Source organism: Eulemur rufifrons, chromosome 19 (genome assembly GCF_041146395.1).
Source record: "Eulemur rufifrons isolate Redbay chromosome 19, OSU_ERuf_1, whole genome shotgun sequence".
Classification (NCBI taxonomy): domain Eukaryota; kingdom Metazoa; phylum Chordata; class Mammalia; order Primates; family Lemuridae; genus Eulemur; species Eulemur rufifrons.
In genome coordinates, this window is record NC_091001.1 from 42698523 (window position 1) to 42725842 (window position 27320).

General features: G+C 34.8%; 1 protein-coding gene and 1 non-coding gene across 2 annotated transcripts in view; both read left to right on the forward strand.

The window, feature by feature from the left end:
* Window positions 1-27320, forward strand: part of TMEM131 (transmembrane protein 131) — a 205406-nt gene that overhangs the window by 41197 nt on the left and 136889 nt on the right. Inside the window, exon 2 of the mRNA XM_069494183.1 lies at window positions 13738-13799. Coding sequence (XP_069350284.1) covers window positions 13738-13799 — 62 coding nt within the window. The remainder of the gene's footprint in view (window positions 1-13737; window positions 13800-27320) is intronic.
* On the forward strand, window positions 25209-25270 carry LOC138400426 (U7 small nuclear RNA). The gene has a single exon (XR_011236311.1). It is a non-coding gene; the product is annotated as a U7 small nuclear RNA (small nuclear RNA).

A 27320-nucleotide genomic window follows, 5' to 3' on the forward strand; every position in this document is an offset into this window, starting at 1 on the left:
CACCCGCCTCGGCCTCCCAGAGTGCTAGGATTACAGGCATGAGCCACCACGCCCGGCCAGGATGTTTGACTTTTTAAAAATGGGTTTATAAAGGTATAATGTACAATAAACTGTACACATTTTAAGTGTGTAGTTCAAGTTTGGGCTCATGTGCCTGTGAAACTAGTACCACAGTGAAGATAATGAACATATGTACTCTCTCAAAGTTTGTGACCTTTTGTAATCTTTTTCCCACTTCTGCAACCCCAAGTAATAACTCTTCTGCTTTCTCACTATAGATTAATTTGCATATTATAAATTCTATATTAACAGAGTCATATAGTATGTGCTCTTTTGTTGTCTGCATTCTTTCACTCAGCATTATTATTTTGAGATTCATCTGTGATATTGCATATTTTGATAGTGTGTTCTTCCTGCATACTATCCCATTGTGTAGATACACCACAGTTTGTTTACCCGTTCACTCACTGATGGGAATGTGTGTTGTTTCACCTTTTTAACTGTTACAAATAAATCTTCTCTAAATATTCATGTAGATGCCTTTGTATACACATATATTTCATTTCCTTTGGGCAAATACCTAGTAGTGGAATGTCTGGTAGGTGTATGTTTTAACTTTTTCAGAAACTAACATGTTTTCTAAAGTGGATGTACCCTTTTACATTCCCATCAGCAGTGTAATAGAGTTCCAGTTCCTCCACATCCTTGCCAACACTTGATATGGTAAGGATTTTTAATTTTAGTCATTTCAGTGGGTTTGTAGTGGTGTCTCATTGTGGTTTCATTTATTTATTTATTTTTTCATTGTGGTTTTAATTTTAATTTTCTTGGTGACTAAGGATCTTAAGCAACTTTTCATGTGCTTGTTTTTGTATGCCTTATTTCAGATGCTACTCATATTGTCTTTGCTTAAATATTTATTCAAATCTTTTCTGCATTTTTAAAATTAGTTGTTTGGTCATTTAGTTGTAAGCGTTATTTGCATATTCCGAATACAAGTCATTTGCCAGAGATACGTTTTGCAAGTATTATTTCCAGTTTGTGGCTTGTGTTTTTATAATACTTTCATAACAGTGTCTTTTGAGGAGTAAAAGCCTTTTTAAAAATTTTTAATCAAATTCTTAATTTATCTTTTTCTTTTATAATTCATGATTTTTTTTTGTATCCTACTTAAGAAATCTTTGCCAAAACTAAGGTCACTAAAATTTTTCCTTTTGTTGATTTCTAGGAGTTTAGAAATTTAACCCTTACATTAAGTTCTATCATTTGTTTCAGGTTGGTTTTTGTAAATGTTGAGGTGTCCAGGTTCCTTTTTTTTTTCTTTTCCATATGGCTATCCATTTGTACCAGCATGGTTTCTTGAAAAGATTATTTTTCCCATATTGAATTGCCTTGGTACCTTTCTTGAAATTAGTTGACCATATATGTAGGGGTCTATTTCTGGAGTCTCTTGTGTTGCACACAGCTATTGTCTTTATGTCAGTATTACCCTTTCTTGATTATCATGGCTTTAAGTCTTAAAATCAGGTAATGTTAAATTCTCTAATCTTTTTTGTCTTTTTCAAAATTATTTTCCCTATTTTGGAATCATCTTATAAATTTCCACAAAAAAAACTGTTGAGATTTTGATTAGAATTGCATTAATATCTAGATCAATTTGGGGAAAATTGAGTCCTTTTTCTAGAGGACAAAAAAATTGAAAAAATTAAAAAAATATATTGAGCCTTTTGATTCATGAACATGGTACCTCTCCATTTATTTAGATGTTTTTTAATTTTTCCCAGCTGTATTTTGTCATATGTACCCCTTAGTATTTTGATGCTATTGTAAATTATTTTTATTAATAATTTTCCAGCTGTTTTTTGTAAGTATTAGAAATATGATTGATTTTTTATATGTTGCCCTTGTATCCTGCCACTTTGCTAATGTTGCTTATTATATTTTTTAATATCCACATATTTTCTGAATTTCCCAAATTTCCCTCTGTTATTTCTAATTTAATTCCATGGTGGTTGCAGAACATACTTTTGTATGACTTCAGTCCTTTTAAATTTATTGGAATTGTTTTATGGCCTAACGTGCTCTATCCTGGAGAATGTTTCATGTGCATTTGAGAAGAATGTGTATTCTGTTTGGGGGTTGAGTGTTCTATAGATACGTTACGTCTAGTTGGTTTCTAGTGTTGTTCAAGTTTCCTTGTTTTCTTACTTATCTTCTGTCTAGTTCTACCCATTTCAAAAGTAAAGTATTAAGTTCTCCAGGTATTTTTGTTGAATTTCTTATTTCTCCATTCATTCTGTCAGTTTTTGCTTCATGTATTTTGGATCACTTTTGTTAGATTCACCTGTGTTTACAATTGTTAGGTCTTCTTGATGGATTGATCTCTATCATTATGAAATATCTTTTTTTCTCTAGTAGCAATTTTCATCTTAAAGTCTAAATTCTTAAAATTTGTTTTTAATGGTTGCTATGAGGATTGCCATTAACATTTTGATTTATAACAGTCTAGTTATAACTAATAGCACCTATTGTTCTAATATTCTTCGTGCCTCTTTTCTCTCATCTTCTGGGTCTCCTGTTGTGCATATGTTGGTACTCTTGATGGTGTTCCATAATCATTCAGGCTCTGTTCATTTTTCTTCATTTTTATTTCTTTCTGTTTCTCAGACTGGATAATCTCAATCAACCTATTTCAAGTTTGATGATTCTTTCTTCCACCTGCTAAAATATGATATTGAGCCCCTCTGATGAATTTTTTAGTTTAGTTACTATGCTTTTTATGTCCAGAATTTCTATTTGTTTCCTTTTTCTAATTTCTTTCTCATTATTGAAGTTTTCTATTTGGTGAGAAATCATTCTTAAATTTTCCTTCAGTACTTGGGACATGATTTCCTTTATTTCTTAGAACTTATTTAAAATAGCCTAAAGTCTTCATCCAAGTAAGTTCTGTCCTCCAGGACAGTTTCTATTAATTGCATTTTTTCCTGTGCATGAGCCATACTTTTTTGTTCCTTTGCATTTCTTATTCTGTTTCATTGAAAACTGGGGATTTTTGTTTCAGGTATTATACTTTTCTATTTGGTTCTTTTAATAACTTTTGTCTCTTTATTAATATTCGCCATTTGGGGAGATTTTTAGGTCTTTAGACATGGATTCCTTAAGTTCTTTGAATATATTCCATATAGCTGATTTAAACTGTTTTTTCAGTAATTCCAACTAAATTTACGCTTTCTTGGGGCAGTTGCTATTGAGTACATCTTTCCTTCTGTACTATTTTGTTTCTTTGTATGTCTGTCAATTTTTTGTTGAAAACTGGACAATTAATATATAATACGTCCACTCTGGAAGTCAGACCCCCATTTGTTGATACTGTTTATTGTTGTTGTTTGTTCAGTGACTTTTTTGAACTAGCTCTTTGAAATCTGTATTATTTATAGTGCATGGCCACTGAAGTCTTTGCATGGTTAGTTTCATGGTCATCTAGTGATTGAACAGCTATTTCTGTAAAAACTTGGAACCAGTAATTCTCCTCGTCTTTGCTGAAAGGCACATGTGTGCGCGCCCACGCATACCATCAATACGCACACAGGTGGCTGTTCTTTAGCCTTCATCTCCTGTTCACCCAGGACCTCAAGGTCACCCAGGTGTGAGAGTTTAGGGATTTCTCAGGTCTTTAGTGAATATACACACAGCCCTACATATGCCCATTACCTTCTGGATTGCCAGGAAAATGGCGGAGCTTTTTAAAGCCCCTGTGTACAAATCATCCTCAGCTTTTCCTTTTAAACTTTTGGGTTGGTTTGTTGTTCGGCTTAACTGTTACCCACCACCTCAGGTTGCATCCAAGTTTTTAAAAATCCCCTCAAAATGTTTCTGACAAACATTCCCAGGGTCAAAGCTTTTCATAGTGGGAAAGCTCTGCATCATGTCAAATAAAAGCAGCCTTCCAGGTGGGGTTTCACAGGGAATCATCAGACAGGTCAAATAAAGACAATTTTCTGGAAGGAGCTTTGAAGGAGCTCCATCTTTGTCTGTCTCCTTGTGTTTTGACTGCCAGGCTGCTGGTTTTCACTCTTGAGTGTGGCTGTTGGTTATAGTGCTGCCACAGAGCTGGGGAGAAGAGAATGGGGATAGGGTAAGTTAAATGCCACGAAGCTCACTATTCTTGTCAAGATTCAGCTTTTAAAAAATACATTAACATTCCATGGATTGCTGCAAGCCTTTGGTTAATTTCCAGAGTTCTTAGAAAGTTTATTTGGATGCTGCCAATTTTCTTGTTCCTGTTATGGGGAGAGGATTTTCAAAAGTTCTTAACTTTGCCATTTTCACTGACAGTACTCTGTTGCTTTTATTTCCTTTTCCTGTACTATTTTGTTTTTCTTTCAAACCATTGACGGTTCTTGATATCAGAATCAGTCTTTAATGATCAAATGAACATGGATAATGGCATGTAGATCCTGAAATTAAATTTCATAATCTTAACAAATATTATAAATATTAACCTATTTAAGAATCACCCTTATAAAAATATTTTTAAGGTAAACTATTGAGCAGATAGAAATAATTGCCGGGATTTATCATTAGTTATTTGGGTGGTAATTAGTTTTTTTAATGCACATTCTTATTGAGATAATTTTAGAATCACATACAGTTGTAAGAAATTATACAAAGATCCTGTGTATCCTGCACCTGGTGTCTCCCAGCAGCAACCTCATGATAAAGAATACTACAAAATCACAACTAGAATAGTGATATTTTGATAGGTGTTTGTGATGTCTTTTTCACCATTCTTATATTGTGGTTTTAGTTAGCATTTCCCTGATGGTTAATGATGTTGCACATCTTTTCATATGCTCATTTGCCATCTGTATATCCTTTTTAGTGAAATGTCTGTTTCTCTTTTGCCTGTTTTCTAACTGGATGGTTCTTTTCTGTTTGAGTTCTTCATGTAGTCTGGATCTTAGTCCTTTGTTGAATATGTGACTTGTAGATATTTTATACCTTTTTGAAATTTGTTTTGTCATCTTAACAGGATCATTTGAAGAGCAAAAGGCTTTAATTTTGATGAAGTACAATTCATCCGTTTTATCTTTTCTAGATTGTGCTTCTGGTGTCAATTCTATAATTGTTTCATAGTTTTACATTTTACAGTTAGAGTGGTGATCTATTTTGAGTTAATTTTTATATAAGTTATGAGAATTAAGTCACGGTTCTTTTATTTTTATTGTGTTGTCTGTGGATGTCCAGTTGCTTGTGTTCCATTTGTTGGAAAGGTTATTCTTCTTCACCAAATTGCTTTTCCAGTTTTGTCAAAATCGGTGGGACATATTTGGGTCTATTTCTAGGTTCTCTGTTCTCTCCAACTGATTTATGTGATCCCTCTGCCGGTATTACACTATCTTGGTTACTCTAGCTATACAGTAAGTCATAATATCTGATAGAGTGATTCCTCCCACTTTATTCTTATTTTTGAAGATTATTGTAGCAATTCTAGGGGTTGTGCCTTTCTATCTAATGTTTTGAGTAAGCTTATCTATGCCAACAAAAAACCATACTGGAATTTTGATAGAAGTTACATTAAACAACAGATCAATTTGGGAAGAATTGGCATCTTTACATTTTGTGTCTTTTAATCCATGAACGTGGTGTGTCTTCCCATTCATTTAGGGCTGCTTTGAGTTCTTTCATCAACATTGTGTATATTTCAGTACATATATCTTATACATGCTTTCTTAGATTTATACCTAAGTATTTCATTTTATTTGGAATAGTTGTAAATGGTATTGTTTTTATTGTTGGTTTCCACATATTTGTTGTTAATATACAGAAGGGCAATTAATTTTCGGATTTTGATCTTGTATTCACCTTTGCTAAATCTACTTATTAGCTCTAAGAAGGGGTTCTTTTCCTTTTGAGTCCTTGGCATTTTCACACATACAAGTGTGTAGTCTACAAACAGAGACCATTTTATTTCTTTTCTAATGTGTATATCTTTTTTTCCTTGCCTTGCTATAGTGGCTAGAACTTCAAGTACCATTTTGAATAAGAGTTATGAGAGCCACATCCTTGACACGTTCCCAGTCTCAAGGCCTGTACATTCAATCTTTCACTAGTAAGTGAGACGTTATCTGGAGGTTGAGGTTGAGATAGTTTTACTTTTCTCATATCTTGTTGAGAGTTTTTATTATGAACAGGTGTTGGGTTTTGTCAAATACTTTTTGTGTGTCAGTTGTTATGATCATATATTTTTCCTCTTTAGCCTATTGATAGGGATGAAGTACAGTGATCAGTTTTTGAATTTGGAACCAGTCTTGCGTATCTTGAATAAAAATTACTTGGTCATGATGTGTAATTTTCTTCATTGTTAGATTCAATTTGTTCATATTTTGTTGTGAATTTTTTCGTCTAAGTTAATGAGATATTCTGTAGTTTTTTAAGTAACATAAATAAGGTAAAATTCACCATTTATAACAATTTTTAAGTGTACAATTCAGTAGTATTAATTACATTCACAGTGTTGTGCAATCATCACCATTATCTATTTCCAACACCTTTTTGTTATCCCGGAGACTCAGTAACCATTAAGCCACAACTCCCTACTGTCCCCTAAGCCAGCCCCTGGTAACTTCTAATCTACTTTCTTTCTGAATTTGCTTCTAATCTATTTTCTTTCTGAATTTGCTTATTCTAGATATTTTATATGAGTAGAATTATATTTGTCCTTTGTCTAGCTTATTCTACTTAGCATAATATATTCAAGGTCCATCCATATTGTAGCATTTATCAGAATTTCGTTCTTTTTTATGGCAGAATAGTATCCTACTATGTATATGCCGTGTTTTGTTGATTCATTTATCTGTGGTCGACACTTGGGTTGTTTCTGTTTTGTTTGGAGACTTTGGGCTCTACACTCACATGCTGCTTAGCGATGGAGCTAGGTTCTAAGAAATGCCTCGTTAGGCCATTTCCTCACTGAGTGAACATTGTAGAATGTGTTCACACAAATGTAGATGGTATAGCCTATTGCTTCTAGACTATAAACCTATACAGCATGTTGCTGTACTGAATACCATAGGCAATTATAACACAATGGTAAGTATTTATGCATCTAAACATAGAAAAGGTATAGTAAAAATTTGGTATTACAATGTTATGGAACCTCCATCATAGACCAAATCATTGTCATGTGGCACATGACTATATTTAAATTTTTTATTTTAGCCAGAAGTCAGCCTATTGGGGTTTATCACACAGATTCTGACCTACTGTTGTGGACTGTGGTTCCAGTAACAGCTTAATTTTCAGAGCCTTTGCAGTCTTATTTTGGTCTGCTTGTCTTATATGGTGCTGCTGGTGCCCCTGCTAGTCCCAGCTTGTGCAGGATCAGGGGAGGGGATCATACCAGGGTTAGCTTCAGTGTTTTAGTGATTTTTCTGATGCTTAAGTTGTTAAGAATAGTTGGTGGTTCTCAGGCATTTGTTTTATATTTTATAACTTAAGTTTACATATCTTTTAATATGTATTAAATACTTTAGGATAAAATGAAGGTTCATTATATTGTCATTAGCTATAAAATTAATTTTGAGAAACCTTTCTGGCTCTCATTTTTAGATGTATGTTTTCTATCCTGCACATCTGAATTATGTAGAATTATATTTTGAGTTTTAGTAAACAACATGGACACAGTCTTTAGGAAGCTGATAATATTGAGTGGTCATGATAAAATTAGAATTTGACTTATATCAATTTCTTTATATTTTTCATGTAGCAAGATGACACATGTTACATTTTTCAGATAATAAAATTGGGAAAGAAATAAAGGTTTGATCATAAAGTATCTCTCCAGCTAGAAGGGACCCGTACAGACCTAGTCCAGAATGGTTAAAATTTTGGTTATTGAGCCCTTTGTCGAAACAAAATCTTGAGCAAGTGTAACTGTAAAAGAAATATTAATATCATTAACAATGATTAATTCTAAAATACCAATGTCATTATTTTAACCAGTATTTCTTATCTTCCATTTCTCAGACTTTGTGCTAGGCACAGATGATTGACAAGCAGACCAGAAACTATTACAGATTGTGATAAGAGTTAAAATAGGGCATATGATAGAGGATAATAAGGCTGCTTTTAGAGTCAGGAAGGACTTCACTGTGAGCAGTATGAAGACTGAGACTTGCAGGAGAGGAAGACACCAGCCACAGAAGAGCATTCCAAGCACAGTGGCTCTTTGACACAGGATTTGGGGGCCCTCTTGAGACCTGTCTGTGTGGTCCTTTCTTCTCTTACTGGTTTTTGTAGCGAAAGATTTAAAAGTCACTGATTTGACTAGTGTAGCCTCGTCCCCTTGTGGGTGAGGCAGCTATGAAGTCCAGAAGGTAAAGATAACCAAATATAATAGAAATAAAAATAACAACTAATAATTATTGACCACCATGTTATTAAACTTCAAACTTACCCTATGACACAGACATATTGATCCTATTTTTAAGATAAAGCAGTAGTCACAGTGAGGTTATGTGCACCAAGAAAGTAACAACCTAGGTTCCTAATGCCTGATACCCCCTCAGTATACCCTGTTTCTACTAATAATTTATAGCATGTGTTGTTTTCATGAATTATTTTAAAAGATATATTAAAATAGGCAGATTATATCTAGTCATCAGTTGCAATATTTAGAAAAAAATCGCCACCTAAAAGAAAAAACAAAAACTAATTGCAGTAGAGAAGAAGAAACGCCTTTGAAGTGAAGATATTTGTATCTTAAAAATGTCATTCTTTATTAAGTGAAATAGGGAAGCAAACAAACTCAATTTGAGGTTCTGTTTTGAAAGTGAATATTTCTATTTTGAAATAGCTGACACATTGCAATTTTTTTACTAATTATAAATTGCTTTGTTACTCTCAGACATCATAGCGATGTGGGTCAGTATGGGAAGCTTAAAGTAGATCTTACTGAGCCCAACTTCACAAAGTAAATACCAATAGAATCATTAAAGCTAGAAATATATGACTCCATTTTGTTTATTATCTTCCTTTCCTCCCTTGTTGTCAGAAGTATATGCCTAATTTTTAAAACTAGGTTCCTTGAAGGTGCTTGTTAGTCATGAAGGTTCTGTGATATTTATTTTGAAAGTAATAATGATGGTTTTAGAAGCATAGATTCTGGAGTCTCATTGCTGAGATTCATAGTCCATCTTTAACTACTTTCTTGATGAGCATAAATTCACTGTGACTGTTTATCTTAAAATGGGATCAGTAATGTCTGTGTCACGGGGTTACTTTGAAGTTTAATAACATAGTGATCAATAATTAGTTATTTAGGCCGGGCGCGGTGGCTCACGCCTGTAATCCTAGCACTCTGGGAGGCCGAGGTGGGCGGATCGTTTGAGCTCAGGAGTTCGAGACCAGCCTGAGCAAGAGCGAGACCCCATCTCTACTAAAAATAGAAAGAAATTATATGGACAGCTAAAAATATATATAGAAAAAATTAGCCGGGCATGGTGGTGCATGCCTGTAGTCCCAGCTACTCGGGAGGCTGAGGCAGTAGGATCGCTTAAGCCGAGGAGTCTGAGCTTGCTGTGAGCTAGGCTGACGCCACGGCACTCACTCTAGCCTGGGCAACAGAGTGAGACTCTGTCTCAAAAAAAAAAAAAAAAAAAAAAAAAAAAATTAGTTATTTTTATTTCTATTATATTTGGTTGATGCTTGAACTAGAGAACATCAGGAAAGTTTGGGATTCATTAAGAGTATAAAATTAGGCAAAATACTTTTGGGAGAGGAAGCAGCTATCAGTTGTGGTTTTGAATCTACGGATGTGGAAATGTGGGAACTTGACTTTGGTTACTTTTTATATTTTATAGCTCAGTAACTTAACACATGAAGTCATTTAGTGCATATGGGGTGTTCTATTTTTCTAGGCATACAATTTAAAGTTATTATAATTGGTCACTTAAAGCAAAATATTCTAATTTGTTTTATTCCAGAGTTAAATCCTATTTATTTCTATGTCTTTTAAGGAAAGCTGATGATGTGTAACACAATGTTTGTCTTTTATGGCTTTATAAAATCAGCTGCTGCTATTAATTTTTTTCAGCTAATACAATTCATGTTTTTTAAAAAACTCCTAATTAAAAATGCAATACACTCAAATTATATTACTGACTTTAGTTAAGTTCTTATCAGTTAGATAAAGGTTTGATCTAGCTTAATTGTGGGAATTCATGCAATGGTTGTTATATTGGAACTCTAATAGCAGCCATCAAAAATAGCAAATTTCCAGTTCTTTCTTGTTGGTTTCCTCTGCTAACTAGATTGAAAGCTTCTAACTAAGAGGCTCTCGCTTTTCATCTCTTATATTGTGAGCGTCTGCCTATTCAGTTAATTCTTGTTTGTTTATTGTGTTCTTATATCAAATTTGCCTTCAGTAGGGTATAACAAAAAGATTTTCTGAATCTTCTGAAATTTTAGTTTGTACTAAAAGGTTGGGAGAGAAAATGAAGAATGAGATGGATGAGCTGAGCAGAGCCGTTTACATTCATAGTCCTATCTTCTGAAGGATTTATCACTTTATTTGGAGATGTTCTTGTGCACTACAAATGTACTGTGTCAGTAATTCTGTTAGAGCCATTAACTCTGATCTCAGTTTTAAAATTCCACTACAAGCTAGAACTAGGGATAACATAACCAGTAAAAGGTCATTTGCATCAAAGAGTACAAATGGCAGTGCTTATTATACCTGAGCAAAAAGGTGGTACTTCATTCATGCTTTCAATACTTATTGAATGTTCTCTATGTGCAAAGACCTGGTAGGGGATGGCAGAAGTGGAGCAAGCTGGCACTGTGGTTAAAGAGAAACATGAGACATAGAGGGCAGGGGTTTCCCAAAATAAAATCAGGTGTGATTACTAAACTAAGGGGAAAGGGATGCTTGGCAGGCAGGAAGACACCATCCAACTAAACAATGTAATTGAATTAGCTAGTATCCCACTCTGCTGCTTGACTTTCAGCTTTAGTCATGTTAACACAGCCAGGTACATGGAGTGGGACAGTAAGTGTCTTCCCTAAATCTCAAAAGACTAACAAATAGGAGTCAATGAATTCCATATTAAGCCAAATGAAATATCATGTTCCATGTTTTTTTAAAAAAAAACTTTATATTTTAGAATTATACAAAAATTGCAAAGATAGTACAGAATTTTTAGATGTCCTAACCCCCTAGTTTCCCCTATTATTAATATCTTACATTAGTATGGTACTTTTTAAGAAAATAATTAATGAATCAGTATTGATACATTATTATTAAATAAACTCCATATTTTACTTAGATTTTCTTAGTTTTTACCCAATTTCCTTTTTTTTATTCTAGAATCCCTTCTCAGGTACCATATTATGTTTAGTAGTCATGTCTCCTTAGGCTCCTCTTATCTGTGATGGTTTCTCAGACTTTGTTTTTGATGACCTTGACAGTTTTGAGGAATAATCAGGTATTTTGTATAATGTCCATCCCTCAATTGGAATTTGCCTGATGTTCGTTTCATGATTAGACTGAAGTTACGGGGTTTGAGGGTTCAACCACAGAGGTAAAATGCCATTTTTATTATTAAATACATTATGTCAGGAGTACATACTGTCAGGATAACTTTTCACAGCTAACATTGATCTTGATCATCTGCCTGAGGTAACTTTTGTCAGGTTTCTCCACTGTAAAGTAACTCTTTTTTTCTTCCTTTCTATACTATATTCTTGGAAGGAAGTCACAATATGTAGCCTAGCTTAAGGAGTGGGGAGTTATGTTCCACCTTAGAGATAGCAGAGTTTCTACATAAATTATTTGGAATCCATCTACATAAGAGATTTGTCTCTTCTTCCCCATTTATTTGTTCAGTAATTTATAGCAGTGTGAGCTCATGGGTATTTATTTTATACTTTGGATTATAATTCAATAATATATTTTGTGCCTGAAATTGTTCTAGTTTTGATCATTTGGGAGCTCTTTCTATTGATTCTTCCTTACCTTTCCATATCCCCCTCAGTGTAGGTTGGGGGGGTTGGTTTGTTATTAGTACTTTCTTCCTGTCTGGCACTATAAGATGCCCCAGGTTCATCTTGTATATTTCGTGCCCCTGTGTAAGAATCAGCCATTGCTCCAGGAAGCCCTGATTCCTTTTATTGGAAAATAGTATTAGAACTAAAGATCTGGGTGTTAGGTGTGTTCTTTGTTACTGGTGTGTTATTGCTTCTAGGCCCTCTCAGGTGACAAAGCAAGGAAATCTATGTGTATACTAATCCATATATATACAGATCTGTAAATATTCCTATATGTATGTAATAATCTATGTTTTGCCAAACATAAGTTCATACTGATATCACCAACTCTAATCCATTACCACATGGATCATTCTTGCTTCCTACCCTTGTTTCTATGTAAATTCCTATTCCAACACTGAGAAACCTGGCTCCCACCATCTATGTATTTAATTGTTCAGTTCCAATGAGTGGCATCAGAATTGTTAACGCACATCTCCATGGGAACTAGAGTACAGTGTATATACAGTCTCTTTTACCTTTAGTCTTACATATTACATTCATTTCTAGAGTTACTTAGGTCAGCACTCTCCCCTCACACTTCAGTAAGGTTGTTTTATACATTTGTAATACAGTTAATTTGTTTTGTCACATTCTGCATTCCATCCTAGGATTCCCCCATCTCCTGAACATTTTTTTTTAATATGCATTACGTTTATATTCACTCTTGGTGTTTGTTGTAAAGTTCTGTTTTGACAAATACATCATGTCAAGTATCCCATCATTACAGCTTCATGGAGAATGGTTTCACCACCATAAAGTATTTCCTGTGCTTCACTTATTCATCCTTTCCCTTCTTCCCCGAGATCCTAGCCACCACTTATCTTTTTACCATCTCCATAATTTTGCCTTTTCCAGAACATCATGTACGTGGAATCATGTAGTATGTATCCTTTTCTTCTACTAATATTCCATTGAATGGATGTCCCACAGTGTACAATTCAGTTCACCCACTGAAGGACATCTTGATTATGTCCAGATTTTGGTGATTATGAATAAAGCTGCTATAAGGAGTTGTGTGCAGATTTTCGTGAGGACATAAGGTTTTAAATCAGTTCACTGAACAGTAGGAGCATGATTGCCAGATTGTATGGTACAATTATGTTAGCTTTTAAATGTCGTGTCTTTGCATTGTTCTGTTTCTTGGATCAGAATAATCTTGCTCTTTTCCCTGCCCACTTCCTACCCAGTCCCTTTTGACTATTGATCCCAGGTCATCACTTCAAAAGGGCAGGTGATACAGAATTGCAGCTGCTCATTTTTGGGGGGGAAATATAATACTCTAGTGATTTTTTCTATGTGCTTATGATATTTTCAGTTAATCTATCAGGAAAATAATTAGCTGCATCTAGTTGAATTTGACTCTTTTGTGCTTTCTCAAAATACAGCAAGAATAGATATTTTGAAGGTGATTTACATAGACTCTGGGTTGCTGAAACTACTTTGTTATTGTATTAAATTGTTTCATTTTAAAGCATTTCATAGTTGCTAAAATCATGAAGTCTTAGTCATATTTTCCTTTTTAACTATCACCATCAAGCAATGTATTTTTAAACTGAAAATTGTATTATTTTAACTTTAAGGTAAAAGATGTTATGAAAGTCAAATTTATGTTCCTGTAAGTGATAGTATATTTTGTTTTCTTCACAGCATTCATTCAGTCGGAGAGCATAATAGAAGTATTGCGTTTTGATGATGGAGGGCTACTACAGGTAACTTTTTTAAGTTGAAAAATTATTTCAGTGTTAAGCATTGAATAATATGTGACTATTAGTTTTCTTTTAAAAATGTAACTGGTTTCTCTGAAATATATTTTATGAGTTTTATTTGTAGATGGGTCAGTAGAGTCATTAGTAATATAAAAACCTTAGCTATGTGATTTATCTTTTAGATTAAATATTTCTTTAAAATGCATAGTCATCATGGTATTAAAGCTTGTAAGTAAGAAAATCATGACTGTGTAGCAAGTGTGTGTACCTGTGGCCCTGAGGGTATGGGGGCTGATCAGGAGCATGGAGTCTGTGGTAAACTGAGTGTGAATTTAGATGTAGAACCTCAAAATACTTATCTGGAAGAGAATTTCTCCAGACAGTATAAGTACTATAGATTTCATCTATCTCATACTTCTTACCATCCTAAGCCACATCTCTAAATATATTATACATAAAATTAGAAAGTATAATCTGATAAATATCTTGTTATTCCTTTCAGATCTAGTTCAGATATAACCATGAAACCTATTTCAGTCTTTCCAGCTAAAAATCACTTATAGAATTTCAGAGCAATATGGTAACAGCCATCTTAACTAACACATTGATTTCTATGGCTAGGTGTTTTCTCCTTTCTTCCAAGCTTTTATCATTTCTGTGTCTGTTATTACTTTACACCTTTGTAATGATAACATTTATTTTTCAAGTACCATGCTGTTTGGTGGCATGACTGATAATTTTTTATTCATTTTATATTCAAAGGAAGCCAAGGTTTTGGTTAAGAAAGTTGCCTGAAATCCCATGACTTTGTGGTAATGGAACTGGCACTAGAATCTAGTTCACTCCAAGTATAAAATTGTTACTCTCTTTATTACATGCAATAATAAAGGCAGGAAAGTAAAAATTAAAATTAGATCACGACAATAGAGAAAATAATTCTACTAGGGACATGGAATAACATTTTTATTTACATTAGTATAAATTTATATTTAAATTTTATGCACTAAGCCAAACAAAAAGAACATGAAAAAAGTGATGAATTTTAAGAAATTATCATTCTTACCTTCACATAAGAGATAGTGAGAAACATAGTATACGATGATTGCATAGTACTTGTGGAAAGTCTTTGTATAGCTTTTTATATTTTAAAACTGAATAAAAACTGAATATAATGAGCTCTAATTTTGTAAAGCCTTTCTACTAGAAAAAGATCTTAGTCTTTTTTTTCTAGTTCTTTAATCTGTTTCAGGGTGAGACTTGGAGAACCTATGGGAATGAATGTTTTAAATATCTGCCTTTAGGTAGTTGTTCACAGGATCTGAATGACAAGCACATCAGGACTGAGTTTCTGGAAAATTCCTTAAGTATAGTTGTTCATTATTGATTGAGGAAGGATCTGTGTCCATTAGGAACTAGACAGCTAGGCTGTAAATTGATAATCTGTCTTGAAAATTCTGGAGTATGTATTTTGGCTGAGGGTGGCTGCCAGGCCATATCTAGAAGGGCTTGGCTATGGTAGAGCTTATAGACTGGAACGTGATTTGCTCATACTCTTTGGATCTATGCAAATGTTTGGACATAAGCTTGGTTGAGACCTCAGCATTCTATGGCAAAGGTAATTTGGGTCTGGAAAAATGTTGAGGGCAGGTTCTATAAGTTGGTTACCTCTGCCACAACAGAATGTAAGACTCCTGCAGAATGTCTAATGTTGAGATGCTTATATGTAGTATATTATATATATCCCCAAAGTAGCTGAATGTAAGACCCTTTTGAATAGATGTATATAAATTGTTCATTTTAATGTTGAAGAATGTTTCTCAGAAACAGCAATTTTGATTTTTGGCAAAATGTTACTTTTTCTGACTGTAATTTGCCAGTAGGTTTGAATATTTCTTAAATAACTCCTGGTTTCTTATGGTATGATTAGAACAGAAAAATGTACATGTAGCATTTCTGTGGCAGAATATATATCATTTCTCTAAATTAAATTTAAGCTAAAGGAGGGAGAGTGTCAAAGCAACAACCTTGTTTTACGTTATTTAAAATGTGAGTTTTGCCCAAGAATGTTTCTTTCCAGATCTGTAATTCATGTTATATCCATGTGGCTTGACTCAGTAATTTTTTTTAATTCTCAAAATCAATTGATAATAAGTTAGTAAAAATTGCTAAACATAAAAAAGTTGCTAGAAAGATTAGACTTGTTCTTTAAAGATAAGAAAAATGAGATTTATAAACTTAAATAATTTGTCCAACATCCAGTAAATACTCATCATATCTAGTTCTAGAGCTCTTTCCACAGCATGATGCATTATGCAGTTCTCTCAGATGCATTCCTTAGGTTCCCAGTTGTAATGTTATGTTATGATTCGAAATCATAATCCCCTTAGCCCATGTTTCCTGTAGTTAGGTGCTTTGGCCATTGTCATTCCTGTTTGCCTACTCTACTAAAATTTAGTATATAGAATGTATAACGATCAAAGGATTCCTAAGATGGATACAGACACTAAAAAATCTGCATCTCAGCAGAAGGAATCTGCATTAGGACTTGTCGCAGTAGGATGTCCTGGTCAAGTATCTCAAACCATCATTCCCATTCTAACTGATCAGAATAGTTGGCTCTTCCTAACTTGCTCCTTTGAAAGATTGTAAAATGTAATAACAAAAGATACTCTTTCATTTACAAGCATTAATCTGTTTACAAGCATTAATTCCGCTTCCTCATTTAACTTTCTTATAAACAAATGAAGATAAATTCCAGGAAAAAGCCTAGCTCTCTATTTTTTTCACTATCTTACCCAAATAATAAACAGAATTTTAAAATGTTGGAGGAATGTTCACAGATTGAGAGCACATGCAGAATTTAAGACAAAATGGAACTCTAATCACTTAATTAAGTACCCTATAATGAGTCTTCTTTTGGTATAAAGGAGGTCTAAAATTTTGATTAATTTATTTCTTTAAACTATTTATTGTGAGATATAATTGATATGTAGATGTGTAAAATGTGGGGTTTTTTTTTGCAGACACTTATGTAACCACCACCCAGGTTAAGAACTAAAAACTAAAGACCAGCCTGCACCCTCAGAAGTTCTCCCTTAAGCTTTCTCCTGGTTTTTAACCCCAAAAGTTAGCCATTTTCTGAATTTTATGGTAATTTCCTTTCCCTGCAGCTTTACCATCTGAGCACGTCTCTAAGTACTATAGTTTCACCTGTTTTTTGAAGTTGCTACAGTTTGTATTCCTTTTTTTTCTCCTCTGGCTTTTTCTCAGCATTATGCTTCTAAGATTCTCTGTGTTGAGTGTTATTGTGGTTATTTATTTTCATTACTGAATAGTATTACATTGTATGGATATGTCCCAATTTATCATTTCTGCTGTTTATGGACATTTTGGTTGCATCCAGTTTTTTTTTTTTTTTTTTTTTTTTTGAGACAGAGTCTCACTCTGTTGCCCAGGCTAGAGTGAGTGCCGTGGCGTTAGCCTAGCTCACAGCAACCTCAAACTCCTGGGCTCAAGCGATCCTCCTGCCTCAGCTTCCCGAGTAGCTGGGACTACAGGCATGTGCCACCATGCCCGGCTAATTTTTTCTATATATATTTAGCTGTCTATATAATTTCTTTCTATTTGTAGTAGAGATGGGGTCTCGCTCTTGCTCAGGCTGGTCTCGAACTCCTGAGCTCAAATGATCCGCCCACCTCGGCCTCCCAGAGTGCTAGGATTACAGGCGTGAGCCACCGCGCCCGGCCTGCATCCAGTTTTTGACTATTAGAAATAGTGCTGTCTCTTGGTGAACATATGTATGTGCTTCTGGTAGAGTACAGTACAATTGCTGGGTCATAGGGTATATGTATCTCCAATTTTATTAGATAATGCCATATAATTTTCCAAAGTGGTTCTTCAATTTACAATCCTGTCATCAGGAATTCCACTGCAATACTTTAAAGTATTTCCCTTCCACCCTTCCATCTTGTTGTTTTATTTACATTTCCCTGATTCCTCATAAAGCTGAGCACCTTTTCCTGTTTATTTGACCATTGGATGTCATCTTGTGTGACATCTCTTAAAGTCTTTTGCCCACTTTACTGTAAGGGTGCATGTCTTTTTTCCTGTTGTTTTATAGGGGTTCTTTCAATATTCTAGATACAGGCTCTTTATTGGAACTCTGACCTCACAACAGTAACAAAAAATCAATTCTGCTACATACGCTCTTTATTGGTTATATATATTGGAAATATCTTCTCTCACTTGGTGGATTGCCCTTTCAGTTGATGTAATGGTGACTTCTGATGAACAGAAGTTCTTAATTTTAATGAAGTTCAGTATGTCAGTATTTTCTATTATGATTGATACTTTTTGTGTCTTGTATCCCAAGGTTGTGAAAATATTCTCCTGTATTATCTTCTGTAATCTAAAATTTTATTGTTTTGCCTTTCACAATTATAGCTACAGTTCCAACTGGAATTAATTTTTGTTATTGACATGCGGTCAGGATTTTATTTCTCCTTTATATTCAGTTGTCCCAGGCCCCTCCATTGAATATTCTCTAATATTCTCTTTCCATAGTATTCTTCAGTGACACTTTATTCATAAACCAAGTATCCATGTATTTGTGGGTCTCTTTCTGGGTACTGTATTGTATTTCTTCTGTTTATTTGTCTATCCTAATCTCAGTATCACAGTTTTAATTACTATAGTTTTTAAAGATTTGATAGTTGATAGAGCAAGTCCTGTCACTTTGTTGTTCTTCTTCAGTAGTGCCTTGGTTATTTTTAATGCTTTACCTTCCATATGTACTTTTAAAGTTATCTTTACACATATATACACTATTGGGGGTTTTATTAGGATTACACTGAATCCGAAGATCAATTTGGAGAGAATTAAAAATCTTTTCAAAATTTTCAATATCGAGTCTGCCAATCTGAGAACACGGTATATTCTTTCACTTATTTAGGTCTTTAATTTATCTCATAATATTTCATTGTTTTCTGCATAAAGCTCTTGAACATCTTTTAATAGATTTATTCCTGGGTCTTTGGTATTTTTTTATGGTGTTACCAGTGACATCTTTTAAAAATACTCGCTTTTTGTGGTTATTAGGTTGAACCATATTGCTGGTGCCTGGCCTTTATTGATCTGTAAAAGTGACGATTTCATATGGTTCAACATAAAATGTAGAGATGTGATTGCTTTTAATATATCAACTGTGTATCCTGAAAACTTGCTAAATTTTTTATTGATTTGAATAACATTTCTAGATGCTTTGAACTGCCTCAATAAACTATCATAATCTCAAGTTCATTATATTTTATTTCTACAAGTTTACACCCAAAAGCAACCATCACACTTTCTTTTCTTTTTCTTGCCTTACTTTACTAGCTTCAACCAGTATGATGTTGAATGTAAGTGGTATTTAGTGGGCATCTTTGACCCATTTCTCATCCAGAGATAAGGCTTTCAACATTTCACTGTTAAATATGCTGTTTACTGTAGTTTCTCTCTACTGCCCCCCAAAAGATACCCTATTGTATATGTCAATTTGAATTCTCAACAAAATTCTGAGACAGAGTTAGGAGTGCAAGAGATTTATTGGAGGGCTACCGCCTGTGAAAAATAAAGGGAATGAAGTGGGGTTGGGCAAGGAGAGCCTCAGACTATGATATAGAATCTTGGCCAACCCAGTGGAGAGCTCTGGAACAAAGATTGCCTACTGGGAGTATCCCACATAGAATGGAGGTGGCCAGGCCCTAGTGCTCCTGCTGGGCTTATTCACTGGGTGGGAGGAGCCCAGAAAGAACTTGGCCCTACTTCAAATGCTGCAGTTGACCCCAAAGGTACTACAGCTGGAGGCTGATAGCCAACAGCATTTTCACAGCTCAGTGGCAAGTTTTTCTTTATAGGGAGATCTGAGCAGAACACAATGAAACTACTGAAAATCAAAGCCAAAGAAATACATTCTGAAAGCAGCCAGAGAAAAAAGAGAGAAGACCTTCAAAGAAGATAGAACTAACCTGACAGCTAACTTACAAACTGAAAGAATGGGACCAAAAATAATGATATAATAATAAAATTTACTGGAAAAAATTTACCAAACTGGAATTTTCTACCCAATGAAAATATCCTTCAAGCATAATGGTGAAACAAAGATATTTTCAAACAGATAAGAATTTGTCCCCAGAAGAGTTGCACTAAATGAAATAATAGAGGGTATTCTTCAGGCCAAGGGCTATTTTTTTAATACTATTGTAAGAAGCTTGACAGGGTCTCTTGGCCTTCTCTGTTTTGGGACATTTCCTTTGGAAACACAGTTACCATGATGTGAGAAACTTAAGCCACGTGGAGGGGCTACATGTAGGCTTTTGGTCAGCAGGCCCAGTTGAGCTCCCAGCTACCAGCCAGCATCACTTTCCTGTCATGTGAATGAGCCATCTTGGACAACCAGCACATTTGAACCTTTGGATAAACTGAAGCCTGAACTTAATCTGACTGCATCCACAGGAGAGGCATCAAGTGAGAGCTAACCAATTGAGCCCAATCAACCCAAAAGAGTAGGAGAGAGTAATAAAAAATTGTTTATTTAAGCCACTGAACTTTAGAGTGATATATTATGCAACAATAGATAACCAGGACACTTAATGTCATATAAAACCTGGTTGGTCTGTATTTAGTTTTTTACCCACTGTTTCAGAAATTCCCTTTTGCATTTGGTTTGTTCAAAGCAAGTTCCAAACAAGGTCTACATGTTACACTTGGTTAATGTATCTCTTAAGTCTCTTTTAACCTGTCTCCACCTGCCATTGTTTTGTTGATTAAATTGGGGCATTTGTCTATAGGATTTCCTGCATCTTAGGCTTGACTCATTTTGTCCTTTTGGTGTCATTTAACATTTCCTCTATCCTGTGAATTTTCTAAAAACGGTTAGCTAAATCTAGTTCAGATTCAATTTTTTGTCTTGGCAAGAATATTTCATAGATAGTTGCACAATAAAGAATCTGACTGGTCTTTGTTCCTGGTCTTGGAGACACTCTAAATCTTGGAATTTCCTTAGTAATAAGAGTACCTTTGTTATTCATGAACCCCTTGGATCACACCTGAGTTTATGCCTAATGAGAAGATTCAAGGTGGGGACTGGTCACCAGAAAAACCAACCATGTAATTAGAGGGTTGAGGCTTTGAGTCAACTTAGCCTCCTCCAGGGAGGAGAAGGAAGCAGGAAATTGAGTTTAGTCATATGGTGGCCAGTGATTCAGTCAGTCATACCTATGTAATGAAAGCCCAGTAAAAACACTGGATACTGATGCTTGGTAGAGCTTCCTAGTTGGTAAACACATCAGTGTGCCAGAGGGTGATGTGCCCTGATCCATGGAGAGAGGGCACAGAAGTTCTTTATTCAGGACTCTCCCAAACCTTGTCCTCTGTCCTCTTTAGAGTAAAACTGTGATCATTACGTATAGTGCTTTCCTGAGTTCTATGTGTTGTTCTAGCAAATTATTGAGCCTGAGGGTTTCATGGGAAGCCCCTAGATTTGTAGCTCGTTCATCAGAAGTGCAGGTGGCCTGGGAACCCCCCAAATTTGCAACTAGTGTGTGAAGTAAGGGCTGTCTCGTTGGGGACTGTGTCCTTTAACCTGTAGATTCTGTTGCTGGATCTGGATGGTTAGCATCAGATTTGTACTACAGTCCACCAGTAGTACTGTATTTTTTCTGTTATTTTTCATGTGAAGACATGTCATGCTTTTTAGGTCACAAATTTTCTTCTATAGGGATTTAATGGTTCTGGAAATAGGTACTGTGACATTACTTCTGTTGATCTTCTAAGCCAGAGGTTGGCAAACTTTTTTTGTAAAGGTCCAGATACTACTGTTTTAAAGTTTGTGTCTCTGTCACAACTACTCAACTTTTGTCATTGTAATATGAAAAAGCAGCCACAGATAGAATAATACAGAACAAATGGCCATAAAACTTTATTTGCAAAAACTGATGGCAGACTGGATTTGGCTTATGGGCTGTAGATTACCAACTTCTTTTTTTAAATTATCTTAGGAGTGAGCTTACTGTTCCCTTGAGAGAAAGGGAAAAGGAAAAGGAGCTATGATTTTTACTTATAGAGGCCTAGAAGGATTCATCTTTTATTTTAAATAAAGTACCTCTATTACAAAAGAAATATATGTTTATAGACAATTTGGAAAATGTGGAAAAATAATAAATATAAGTAATACTTATCAGATACTGCCAAGTGCCACTCTTCTAAATTTCTTAAATATATGAGATAAGTACTAATTTTATGATCATTTTACAAGTGAGCATGTTAAAGTACAGTGAGTTTAAGTAACGTAACCAAATAAGTGACAAGTAAGTGATAAAGCTAGAATTCAAAACCAAACACTTGACTCAAAAGCCTAAGTTCTCAACCACTGTGCTATAGAGTTAAGGACAGGAGGGGTGACCTTGTATCCCAGTACCCAAATGTAATACAAGTTAGTACTTTATTTCCTTTCACTCATTTTTCTCTGTGAATCTAGCTTTGTTTTCTCATTCTATATAGTCAGTTTTACAATGTAACAACTAATTTTATAACCAAAGCAGCCATTTCTCATCATGTCAAGTGGATTACCTATGGCTGGAGTAGAGAAGTGTGTGGGATGAGAGAAGGCCCTCACCAGAGGCTAGTTTCTGCAGCTCTTTGCGGTTGACAGAATGCCGCTTCATACGGAATTTTTTCCCAAGGTTATTTGGCTAGTGGGGGTGAAGCTGTTATTTGAACACAAGTTTTTGTTTTTTACTTCAAATTTTGAGTATTTTCAGAACTATTTGCTCCCTACTTCACCCCCATTTCAACTCTCTACTCTCTCCACACTACTATTTCTTGCCCTGTATTGTAAAAGTAAGTGGCACGAAATAAGATTAAATAGCTGGTTCAAAAACCACCTTAAAAACCAGGAAAAAAGAACACTAAAAAATATTAAAATGGTATTAAGCATACAGACAAACCTCACACTTTATACAAAAAACAATGCAAAATGGATCATGGCCTTAAATGTAAACCGTAAAACTGTAATAAAACCTTTGGGGGAAAAAACATAGGAGAAAAGCTTCAGGATATAGGGCTAGGCAAAGAGTCCTTGACACCAAAGACTTGACACCAAAAGTAGAATCCATAAAGGAAGATTGCTGAATTTAAAACTTGCCCTGTGAAAGACCATGTGAAAAAGATATCCAAATAAAATAAAGACTGGGAGAAAATACTTGTAAGGCACATATCTGACAGAGGACCTAGTTTCTGGTATATACAAAGAACTCTGGAAACTCAATAATAAGAAAAACCCAAAATTAATTTAGGAAACAGGCAAAAGACAGGAACACACATTTCACTGAAGGGGATATACAAATGGTTAAAAGAGACTTGAAAAGCTATTTGACATCATTAGCCATCAGAAAAATGCAAATTAACATCCCCCGACCCCCCACCCCAAATAGTGACAAAACCAAATGCTGGCAAGAATGCTGAGAAACTGGATCACTCATACCTTGCTAGTGGTTTTGTAAGTGGAAAAACAGTTCGGCAGTTTCTTAAAAAACTAAACATGGTTATTGTATGACCCAGCAGTTGCACTGTTGGGTATTCTCCAAAAGAAATGAAAATTTACGTTTGTACTAAAACCTTTATATAAATGTTTATGGTAGCTCTGTTTGTAATAATGAAAAACTGGAAACAACCCAGATGTATTTTAATAGGAGAATGGTAAAACAAACTGTGATACATGGAATATTACTCAGCAAAAAAAGGAATGAACTGTTGATACACACAAGAGCCTGGATGAATCTACAGAGAATTAGGCTGAGTGAAAAAACCCAATCCCAAAAGGTTACATATGTATGATTCCATTTATATGACCCTTTTGAAATGACAAAATTTTACACATGAATGACAAAATAGTGATTGCCTGGACTTGGGGGAGGAGAATGAAGAAGGTGGGTGTAACTGTAAAAGAGCAATATACTGCATCCTTGAGGTGCGGAACTGTTCTGTATCTCGACTGTGGTGGGAGCCTACACAGCTATGAACCTACGCAGCTGAGAAAATTGTGTAGGACTAAATACATGCACAAGCACAAGCACACAAATTAGTACAAATAAAACTGGGGAAATCTGAACATCATAGGTAGATTTTATTGATGTCACTATCCTGGTTGTGATACTATGCCATAGTTTTTGCAGAATGTTACATTGGGGGAAATTGAGTAAATACACCTCTTTGTATTATTTCTTATAACTGCATGTGAATCTGTAATTATCTCAATAAATATTTATGTTAAAAATACACACGCATGGGCAAGCACAGGAGGCAAAACAATTGAAAAGTCAGGAAAGACCCCTTTTGTGAGTTAAAAGTTCTTAAAACTGCCTCGCAGATACCATATACATTTTCAGTATGAGATTGTTTGCAGAGGACATTGTTGGGGAGGTTGAGTTGATGAGAACTGGAATTATGTGTTGAGGTTTTCATAATCAAAAGTTGTCCTCATCCTGTATCTCCCCCTACCCCAATCCTGAAGAAAGTACGTAATTTCATATCTGAAGGTGACAAAGAAGCATATTCTGATCACCTGCAAGGAAACTTGGCTTCTCAAGCATATCCCTGGGGAAAGTTGCACAGTATGTGGCACTCACGTGCCACCCAGCATGACTTCCTGGTACCACTGATGTGTGTGTATGTGCCATCAAGAAGCTTAAATTCAAGGGTGGTGCAGACCTTGTCTTAGCACCCAGTGCCACATTTACAACTGACACGTTTGATTCTGTAGTAAATTTCATTTATTTAATTTTTCCCTAACAAAATTAAATTCTTTATAATAATAATGCAGTATAAAAGGGTGACCACATTAAAAGTTGTTAGTAATAATGTGGCCAACTTCAGCTCGTGTAAGCTAAAAGAAGTCAGTATTAGGTGTATATAAAATCTTATTAAGGATATGCTATAATATGCATGCAATAATAGACTAGATTACAGGATTTGAATTCTGACTCTTACCATTTCATCCTGGACTGCCAATTTAAACCATTCAGAGGCTTAGTTTCCTTATCTGTGAAATAGAATCCTTTATCTATCTATCTCCAGTGTGTTAAGAACTGCAGGAGCTACTGGAGATAGAGACATAATTGTTACGGCAACCATGTACTTTGAATTATAATGGCAGGAGATGCTATTATAAGTGAAAATCTAAATTATTGCTGTCTCTTTATAAAATTGAAGTTATAGTAAAGTTTTTAGTCTTGGCGATATTTACAGTTTGGACCAGATAATTTGTTGTTTGGGGGATAAAGATTGTCCTGTGCATTGTACGGGGTTTATCAGCATCCCTCTACCCACTTGATGCTGGTAGCCCCCATTTTGATATAGAAGCATCAAAAATACCTCTGTTACGGCTCCTTTAGAATTTGTCTAGCAAGTTTTCTGGTTTTTATTGGAAAACTTGCCCCCTTCCCCAAAAAGGGTGCCTTTGGACACTGCCAAATGCCTCCTGGAAAACAAAATTGCCCTCAGTTGAGAACCACTGAGTTATAGGGATAAAATTATTTTATGTGTTTTTTAATAAGAGAATTTAATAATATTTGAGATCATATCACATACACATTTTTACAGAGACTGATCATATTCAATTGGAAGAATAGTCCATTTTCCTCTCATATATCTCTCTTCTGAGAGAGAGATGGCTCAGAGTGGTCTGGAATCTGCAGCCTAGTGATGAGTGAGGCTGAGGCTGGAGTCCTTAAGTGCCAAAGAAGCATATGGAGTCTGATTTGTGTGTGTGAAGGAGTCTCTGTCTATTCCAGGGACATGGTGAAAAGAAAATTTGCAGCAAGTTCCTGTGATTCAGTGATGTTTTCTTTGAAACATTGTAGCTACGTCTTATATTTGATAGAAGGTCCAAAAATACTTGGCCTGGGCATTTTCTGGGGCCCTGCGTATTCTCTATAGACCTGTAATCTCCTCTGGATGTGAGTCCATAAAGCTTAAAGGTCCCTGCCAGTCGGATGGTGAACTATGAAATTTCATTGTCTTCTAGGGATTGTTTTACTATCTGATGAAGCTGATCATCTTTCCATGTGATTGTCTGTTCATGCTGTTAGCTTACATTTCAATCACAATATTGTTTTTCTCATTTCTTTTTTTTCTTGTTGAGTTATAAAAATTTTCATTGTAAATTATTCATGTTGTAACCCTTATTTGCTTGCTTTCATCCTTTTTTTGGCTTTATTTTTGCTCATTCTTTGACTTTTGATATTTCCACATTATTTTATATTGTTTATAGTTGGGTTTTAATCCTTTTTGTCTTTTTTAAAAGAGACAGGTTTATCTTATTTAGTCTTATATAGATGTGTTTAATCTTTTCCATCTCATTTTTATACTTTCATATTTGTTCTTTGTTTTATTTTTAATCTCTTGATATAGGAGCTCAGTTTTCAGATATGTTTTTAAGATATGTTTAAGCCTTTATTTCTCAAATTACTTCAAAAACAAAATAATGTCTTGTGGTCTTCCTTCTTTCTTTCAACATTTAGGGTTCTTTTGGCATGTTCTGATATTTTTATTCTTGTTTATTATAGATAAATGATTATTTTTCTGTTTTATGTCTTACAATTCAAAAACAACATTTGTTTTCTGCTTTTCTAACCTTATTTCCACAGTTCCTTTGCACTAAGTATCTGCTTGTCTTTCACAAGACAGCTTCCTTACTTGTGATGCTTCATCATGAGTAATTTCATTGGCCAGATCCTGTTTTCATGATGCTTTTTCTCCCTCAAGAAAGTGCACATGGGTGATATACTTCCTAAGTTTCTTTTCTGTCCATTTTACACAGGAACTACAGCTTCTCATTTTCTAGAATTCTTAGATCGTCACACCCTTTGTTGATGTATAAAAAATGACATGCAGTAAACTGCATGTGTTTAAGTTGTACAATTGGGAAAGTTTGACATATTTATATACCTGTGAAATCATCACTACAATCAAGATAATGAACATATTTATCACCCCCAAAAGTCTACTTGTGCCCCTTGGTAATCCTTTCACCCTCTCACTCTTTGTCTTTAGGCAGCCACTCCTCTGCTTTCTGTCACTATTGGTTAGTTTACATTTTAAAACATTTTATATAAATGGAATCATACAGAATGTCCTTTTTGAGGGTCTGAGTTCTTTCACTCAGCATGATTATTTTGAGATTCATCCATGTTGTTGTGTTTATGAATAGCTTATTCTTTTTATTGCTGACTAGTATTCCAATATATGGAGGTACTACAATTCACATATCCATTCACCTGTTGATGGAATAAGTTGTTCTCATGTTGAGCTATTACAAACAAAGCTACTGTGAACATTCATGTACAAGTCTTTGTATGAACATATGTTTCTGTTTCTCTTGGGTAGATATCTAGGATTACTCCACTGTGACTCAGTCATGATAACTATGTTTAACTTGTAAGAAATTGCTAGACTTTTTCTGAAGCAATAGTTATATTCTACATT